At 41.6% G+C, this 9104-nt stretch overlaps 1 protein-coding gene across 1 annotated transcript in view; it reads right to left on the bottom strand.

Moving 5' to 3' along the window:
• Window positions 1–504, bottom strand: part of csmd2 (CUB and Sushi multiple domains 2) — a gene marked incomplete at both ends in the record, with an annotated part of 266970 nt that extends 266466 nt beyond the window's left edge. The window contains one exon of the mRNA XM_083925070.1: window positions 330–504. Within this exon, the coding sequence (XP_083781196.1) occupies window positions 330–504 (175 nt within the window). The remainder of the gene's footprint in view (window positions 1–329) is intronic.
• Window positions 505–9104: the final 8600 nt, after the last annotated feature.

Below are 9104 nucleotides of genomic sequence, written 5' to 3'. Positions count from 1 at the left end.
TATTGATTCATTTCGTCAGAAAACACCGAACACAGTCATTTAACGAAACGCATCAACAGAGTCAAACATCGACAGTGGTTCACTTGCAATTCCAGAGGATCCTCTGTCACCAAAATAGCCACCCAGCCATCCACCGCACCTTTCCTTTATTAATAACTTTGGGTGCTAGAGCGGCGACATCGCAGCAAGGTTGATCCTAAATGCGCCTTTAGGATGAGTGCGTGTGTGTTGCTGATTTGCATTCAGTCAGGGATCTTGGACAGTGGGCGGTGAAGTGGGGTAAGCCTGCTGCATTTTGCATGTCTTCAGCGGTACAGATGGGAACTTACCCTTTACTGAGGCGGCCAGTAGCCCCATATATAAGAACAGCACCCGGCTCCAATGGTGCGCCTGCACTCCCGCCTTCATTAGAGCAAAAATCCGTATTCCGTCCCCTTTCCTGCATGCGCATTCCGGTCTCCTCACAAGTCCCGTTGCTCCGTCCCGGTTTGAAGCGGCGGTCATGGCAGGGCTTTATCTCTAGTGTGGCAGGCACGATAGTTCTCAGATGGTCAAAAACTGGAGATTCACTCGGTGTCGGTGCTGAGAAAAATCCCAATGCATGGAGGAGGCTCGGATCTCGCAGCTGGACTGAACCATGTCATGCGGGGACCGAAGGGGTTCAGAGTCTCTGTCTGAGAAGATAGATTTCAGACCTAAAGGGAGAGAAAGGTGGGAAGGCAATCCAAACGTGATTCAAGCGGTCACTGATGCACCCCGGGCGCGTAAAAAAATCACGAAGATCCCTCGTCCGCTCCACAAAGGTAATTGATTTTACCAAACACGTCAAGAAAAGAGGATATCCCTCCTTCAGTTTGTCCCGCAGCACTTATTTGTCCTTCTCTTTATTTTATCTCCATTTAAAAACATTTGCAGTGCCGATATTCCACGTTTAAACTCGTCATTAGACCGAGATTCAAATGAACGAACGACGAAGGATGAAGAGCCACAGATGTTATCCGGATCCAAGAAAATTCGCCTCGTGTTAGAAGTTCTTGACCAACGCAGTCAGCAGTCAGTGACCTGACTGTATACAGAGAAATATGCAGTATGTTTATCCCCAGTATCGCAGCGCTTGGCCACAGCGTCGTCTCGGGTCTGTGCGACGCCAAGAATCAGACTGCAGACCTGCGCGTCTCTCTCTCTCTCTCTCTCTCTCTCTCTCTCTCTCTCTCTCTCTCTCTCTCTCTCTCTCTCTCTCTCTCTCTCTCTCTCTCTCTCCCTCTCTCTCTCCATATATAAGCATTTTTAGATAAATGTAACTCCATTCACTATAGTGATTAAGACGTTTTATTTTTATTTTTATTTTATTTTTCTAGTAGATACATTTTCATCTATGATAATAAAAATGTAATAATAATAATAATAACAATAATAATAATCAAATAAATAATAATAAAAAGTATATGAGGCATTAAATCAATCTTGTTTCAATTTGTTATGGTAAGATTTAGGGGTCCACAAGGAGGCCATTTTTTCCATTCATTAAGACCAATCATCGGATTGGCGGCAGTTTAACATAGATGTCCACTTCCTGCTCACTAAACGTGAAATTGATGCTTAACAGGCTGGAACCCTGGATAGTAAATTTGAATGTCATTTCCACTTTTGTATATGACCGGTGTAATTAGTTTTCCGCAATGCGCCGTGCGTGGAAACAGTCGGGATAATGAAATGCGCGTTGGCCTTTAACTCTACATATAAGATGGAGATCATAAATATCCTTCCCGCAACATTAAATTAAACGTTGCCAACACACCTCAGGCTGTTCTGGGACATTGATTCAACTTTTGAATAGCTTGATGTGAGTTGCTGAGTGATCATTATAAATTAGCAATACCATTTAAATTCGTGTGGTCATGTAGAATCCAGCGTATTTGAATGCAATAGGTCTACATGTTATACCCATTCATTCATACATTCATTCATTCACTCAAAGGGATACTTCTTAGAGATCAGATTACTAAAACATTACACGAGGGTAAAATAACTGGAGAGATTAAATCGGACTGAATTATCATTCTCGAATTCCAACCGGTTGCTATGACAGCCCGCCAAGACAATGTTTCCTTTCAAAAAGCTGCTTCAAAAAAACAAAACCTGAATGCTGTATCGCGTGCGTGTGAACAACAGAGAGAAAATGATGCTACCACATGATCGCATGTCGATGACTCCAACACAGGTCGTGAGTGCGTTCCCACCTTTCCCACGCTCCAACTGGATTCATCCGCACGTGCCGAATGACAACTTTGATCGTGTCTGCAAAAACATCTGGAGAAGAGCACAGGAGGCCGATGAGGATCTTGGCAGTGGTCAGAGTTCACGGAATAAAGAATGCAAGACTCGAGACAACAAACCGAATGGGTAAGGCTGAGCCGGGAACCACTAACGTCAGCATGCCCATTATATAACTTCATCATAAACCCTGTGGGCTAATGTGTCTCACAAGTCTAATTGTTTTATGAGAGTACTTTCATAGTCTGACTATAGCTTTGTATACCCTTTACAACAGTTTGCCTCATATTATATGACAGCTATAGCTTTGCAGACTTAACATATATACAGTCTATAAATGATGATCATGCAGCTGTATCATTTTGTTCTTAAATGGGGCATCATCACATTTTACTTTCCAGGAATGTGGTAGACTACAACTCAATATATCTCATTATGGAAGTTGATACTTTGATAACAACAACACACTGACTTCAGGATAATGCCTTATTATCCCATGTTTTTGCTCCATTCACAAGGATTAGAGTGTGTCTCTGTAGATAAGGAAAAACTGAAATAATCCAATGATTGTGAATGGATATTCTAATTGTCATGGTAGCCTATAACTGTCTAGTAAAGAGTAAAGCTTTGGGGTGGCAGTAGCTCAGTCCATAGGGACTTTCAATTCCCCATACAGAGCAGGTAAGGAGTGGACTGGTAAGGAGAGGTGCCAGCTCACGGAGGGGCCCTTGAGCAAGGCATCCAATTCCCAACTGTTCAGGGTGCTCTGACATCTCCCAATTAATGCTTGTGTGTGTATTTTGGGCCTGTGTCTGTGTACTGTGTAATAAGAGAGCCAACAATTGAATTTCCCCTCAGGAATAATAAAGTCTGTATTCTTTTGTCTTCTTTATCAAGTGTTAAAAACGTGATTCATTCATGTTCAAGAATCATTTACATATTTTTAATAGAAAAACTATGGCCATTAAAATAAAGTCAAATAATCCATTTGGCTGGTGTTTATTCTCTGTATTTTGTAGTATTGCAGTGCTCATTTGTTTCTCAACTTCAAATAAGCCATCATGTCAGCAGTTGTAAGTGGTACAAAACAATTTAAAATGTATTGTGTTGTTGTTTTTTTTGTCACAGTTAATGGCCTGTGGTCAAATGTAAAGAATTCCTGAAATGTATGACCTGTCAGCCATGCCTACAGCGTCATTATAAAATACTAAATTCAGATTCAACATGTAGATCAGGCGGGCTGCTGTGTGGTCATAGACCTACTATATAATGGTAATGTACACCATCTGCTCACCGGCTGCCCTGGAGCTCCCATGACATCTTCGTTATCATAAACGTCCCATGCTCCCACCGGACCTTCTGTTCTGCATCATGACTCGACAGTCGACAGCATGGTGACTAAAAAGTAGCTTCATTAAAAAGTCATGGTTTGAACCTGTTACTGTGCCACACATACAGGATGGAGCCATGGACCCAATGATTCCTGCTCTTTGAGGCAAAACATCGGGCTCAAGTAGAAGTCCAAATGCGGCAATACAATGGTGGCATCTCATACAGTAACTGGTCAACTGATTGGCCTATAGGTTCTGGAGCAGCCTCCCATCAAACATTAAGTCCTGTGCCACCATTGAGAATTTTAAATCAAATTTAAAGAACTACCTCTTCACTTGATTTTAGTTCAGCCTGAGGCTGCTCCATGGCTTTTGTTAAGTCCCCTCTCAATTTATTTCTAATCCCCTTTTACAGCTTTTTAATCTGTTGTTTGATTTATTTCATTTCTCCTAACTTCCTGTTTTATTACTTCAAGTTTGATTTTTTAATTTTAGTAGTTTTAGGTTTCCATTTTTTAGCTTTGCATTCAACTTTTTTAGTTGGGCCTTTTCTTTATTAAGGGTTTATTGTATTATATTTTGTTTCATTGCCTGTTATGTACCTTCTACTCCTCTAATCTTGTATACCTGTATTGAGGCAGGTCTTGACCCATCTACCTAGAATAGAAAGCACTTTGGGTTAACTTTTGCTGTTTTTAAAAGTAAAGAAGAAAACTCTTCCAGTGCCTCCAATGAAACCTTTTTCAAGCATGTTCATGATACAAGTGATCCTTTCTTCACACTACATAATCACCACAGTGATTCTAAAATCAATGTCACCTGCATCTACACCTCTTGAAATTATCCAACACTGCTATCTGACATTTCCCTTCCCTTTCCTCATGAAAAGACATGAAAAGAAGCAAGTTAACCTTGCTGTGGTAGCAATTTTGTTATGATGTTCTGTTACATATTAAAGATGTGTTTGCCCCACCACACTCCCACACATGTCGATGTCTCTCTGCTGGTCTAGGGCTGAGGAGCAGCAAAAGGAGAAAGATGATTTGGGTCTGAGCACACGATATGAGGAGGACAAGCAGCAACACCCCACAGCCTTCACCCTTCCTTGCCCTTATCTCTTGGGCGGCAGGCATGCCCATATTGCCAAGCCTGTATGGGTACTGAACCCTGTGATGGAAGGAGAGATGAAACGAAATGAGCAGGAGGCAAAGGGGGAGAGAAATTTGGTGAGCATGATGACTTTGGAGGCAAAAGGTTTTTTTCTGTAGCCTATTCAGCCTCTACTTTTGAAACCAAAAATATTAGAATATTATTATTAACTCTGTTCTAAAAAAAAAAAAAGCTAATAATTAAGTGATATTATTATTATTTTCTATTGTTAACAATTCACTGTCATGTCAGGAGGAAGATGCGGGACATAAACAAAGGACTGTGGGGAATTCCCTTGAGAAGATTTGTGTACCCCAAACCAGCAACAAAGACAAACAAAACTCTGCACCTGAACCTCAACCTCTGGTGACGAATCCTGTCTGCTCTCCCACTGAGGACCACACCGCGCACCTGCAGGATGAGGAAGATCCTCCACTCCCTTCTAAACGACCTAGCAATATATGTGAAAGCGAGGGTGAAGAGAATATAAGTAGCAGTTTTGACTGCATTTCTAGCGATGATGACGATTCTGTTGCTCTGCTTAGGGTGCGAAGTTGCGCCACTGATAGCAGTGATGATGACTCCAAGACAGATATCCGTGACTGTGAGAAAGAGGAAAATGACATTCCACGGTCAACTGATAGCAAGAAGCATTCCCCATCTTTTAGCACAGAGGAGGACTTTCCTCCACTATCTACAATCAAGGCTGGCATTCCAACATGTACCACAGAGCCTTCAGCCTCAGGGAAAATGCATAGCCAGTGGGAGATTCCCCTTTCATTCCACCCACATGACTACCCCACTGCTGCTTTGGAAAGCTGCGTGACCGCCCATGTGCAACAGGAGGCTTATGACCTACTGGCCGACTTCCCAGCCTTGCAGCCCCCAGAGAAACCTTTAGCACTGGGTGTATTGCATGATGGTAATCCCAAAACCAAAGGTGCAGAGGGAAAAAGAGGGCATACTCATTTACAAATCCAACGCCAAGAGATTGAGGCTTCCCATCAGACGAAGATTGAAAATGTGCCCCACGAGATCCCCTCCATCTGTGCGGGAGATCAGAAATCTGTGCTGGACCTTGGAACATTTGACTCCACCTGCCAACTCAACTCTCTTACCATCAGCTGTGGGGAAGTTAAGGCCAACAACCAGCCGCCTCCAAGAGGTAATAAATCTGCCATGTGTGTCTGCCTAGCCAGGCTTCTCATACGCTTCTCCTTCTATCGGTTGGTATACATTATTCTGCGCTCTATGTATTTCTGCTCCGTTCTTTATCATATTAGTCATTTATCTGAAATCATGTCATAATAACGAGGAATTCTTGAGTTACGGCATAACCCACATTTTGCAAGGTCACTGTGACCTTGACCTTTGACCTCCAGGATCCAATCAGTTCATTCTTGATTACAAGTGGACCTCTGTGCCACATTTGAAGAAAATATGAGATATGGCATTCACGAGAAAGGGATGGAAAGATGGACGGACAACGTGAAAACATAATCCCTCGGGTCATGGTTATCGCCGGGGAGGCATAGAAAGACATGGAAATTTCACCTTTTTAAAACTATGGGACCTTTAATATATTGTATTGTTATGCTACTCTTAACCCACTCTGGAGATACAAATGCACAAACATCCCTGTCTGAGAATATGTTATTGATAATAATGACACAGTCATACTCGGCTAATTAAAGGCAGGAGAGAGGCAGCAGCACCTGTCCTAGGCAGAAATGTTGGCTTTCAGAAGTTGCTGATCCAGCTGGTCTAGCTCACAAAGTTTCAGCCTTTTTTTCCAGCCATTTTTAAAACTCATTAGAAGAGCCTTTTTTGTTCCTGCCACAAACACATACATGCAATGATTGCGTTTCCCTGTGTAGGTGTTAACATGCTGCAGCTCCGCAATGGCATTGGAGAGAAGTATTTCCTCTGTTGGTGGACTCAGTGGGAAAATGTTTTCATAATGAGGGGATTACTGTGCAGTGGTAAAGTGAATTACACGGTAAGCCTTCCATACTGGCTGTTGGTGCAGAACAGAACAGTGGACACAGATATGATTTAAGTCAACAGCGACTCAAGTACACCGTTAATTTTAGAGTGAAGTATGGCTTGTACAGTACGTACAGTACCTCAGACACACTTTGCAGTTGGGTCACACCTTTGCTATTCTATGTATGGATAATAAGTGTGTTAGTTAGGTATACTGTCATGCTGAGATAATAGATTTAAAATATAATCATACAATTCAGTTATATTTAGCTCTTTTTACATTCCCCTCTGCTTCTAAACAGGTGCAGGACTGTACCTGAAACCAGCTCTGCTCTGCTCAATAAATGTGCAAGTGTAACATACTGCTGCCACTCCTCCAGCAGTTAGCAGTCAGTGCTGATATGATAGCATTTTCTCTGATAGCATAGTCCTGTTGATTTAACTGTACTTTGTTGATCCCCTGAGGAGTTACATCCTTTGCAGCATAAAATAACAGTTATATTAAGCTTGCCATCTGCATCACACTTAACATGACACAGGCCAGACGATGTGCATGTGAAATGGGTATATTGCTAATCCTTGCCCCTTTGCTGTGCATATTGTAGTTGCAGGTACAGATGGTGTGGATGTTAATGCCAGGACCTGGGCTAGCACTGCCAAGGAGGGCATGAAGCAAGCAGCTGCCCCTCAGGAGAAGGCCAGACCTTGTACCTTCCAGCAGATAGTTACCATTAAAGGAGCCAAAGGTAAGTTTATACCTTGGCATCTTTAGCAAATGTGTGTGTTGGGAGTTGTGTGTGCGGGGGTGGGGGGTAGGGGGGTTATTATGTTTCACAGTGGGACACATTAAGAATTCATCATGATCATCAATGGTTGAGCGCATTTATTTTGCAACACCGACTAAGCTGATGGCTTCAGCATGTCCTCTTGCCCTTTATGCACAGTGCTTCAAAGGTGCTGCGTGTAGCATTTTTAAACAACAATATATCATTGTCAAATGAATTGTGGTATTTTGGTGTATTTTACTCCCTGCAAATGAAGCTGCAGTCGAGATGATTGGTGGTCTCATCTCACATCAGTGGTATCGTTACTGTTTGTGACATAAATTAATCTGTGGCTTTTATCAAAGTCAACACTGAACACGGACAGCTCTCTGGCACAGTTTGGACTGATATCGATATGAATAATAAAGTGACATTTTAACAACAAAGACAAGAAAGCTAGTCAGTTTTAACGCAGAGATTGAACCGAAATGTATATAAAACATTACATTCTATATCATCACATCATATATTTCATGATTCTGAGATGTTGCAAAGTCCAGGATAGCTTTACTGAGCAGAACCCATAACCGCGTTCTTATTTGCGACTGGAAACTTAGCTTTCTCTTTAGAAGTGGCTTCTCAGAGGCTGTATGTTCATAGTTACAGTCTTAATGGGGAAGGGACCATGTAGGCAGTGCAGCACGTAGGGGCATTTTCTGTGTAAATTCTGATTTGCTTTAAACATTTTGCGCTAGATGACATGTTAACAAGCTGTTTAGAAGTTGCAGTGATGTACCTTCTGTGGAAACTGTGCAAGTTAGAGCATTTGAAAAACAGATACTTTTAAATGTGCCTGTTAAATCTGTGTAAATCCCTGTGTGTTGGAGTGAAATTCCGAGCTTCTGGGCATCAATGGCCAACTATATGCCTTTATTTATATGTCATTGTTTAACAGTAGTAAACTCCTGAAAGGATAGTATTACATAGAAAAAAAATCAAACATTGTTTCTCATGGCTTTATCATTTTCTTTCTGTTATCATTTACTTCTTTTTTTCCTTTTATAGTTGGGTATTCTGCTGCTCAGAACTTCCCCAACAAAGTGACTACTTCCTATCAGGCAGCCACTCCCATGTGCCATGGCCCTCGACCTCGCAACCCAAACCGGTTTGTTAGACCTGGGTACCGTCCCACCCATCAGGTGAATATATCATTGAGATTTAAAGGTTCCATAATATGGAAATATTCAGGTTTATGCTTGAATTTTGGGTTTCTACTCGAAACCATTTACACGATGTCATATTAAAAAAACACATTATCTTTCTCAAGCTGAATATGCCTGTAGTCTCGGTGTCTCTGCAACCGGGGAATTTAACAGCACTGTAATGGCTAGTATGAATAGTATACTATTTCTACTTATATATATATATATATATATATATATATATATAGTACAGTTGTGACATCACAACCGTACAGAATTCCTTTCCGCTCGTTTAAAGGCACACTTTCTGAATACAGGCTGTGTACATTTCTCTGTGGATTTAGTATTTTGATAGTTTCACAATATTTATATGGCACCCTGACCTTTGGGTCTGTTGT

This window comes from Echiichthys vipera (assembly GCF_963691815.1).
Source record: "Echiichthys vipera genome assembly, chromosome: 13".
Lineage (NCBI taxonomy): Eukaryota > Metazoa > Chordata > Actinopteri > Perciformes > Trachinidae > Echiichthys > Echiichthys vipera.
The sequence above is the reverse complement of the archived record's forward strand: the minus strand, read 5'-3'. Positions and strand labels throughout refer to the sequence as shown.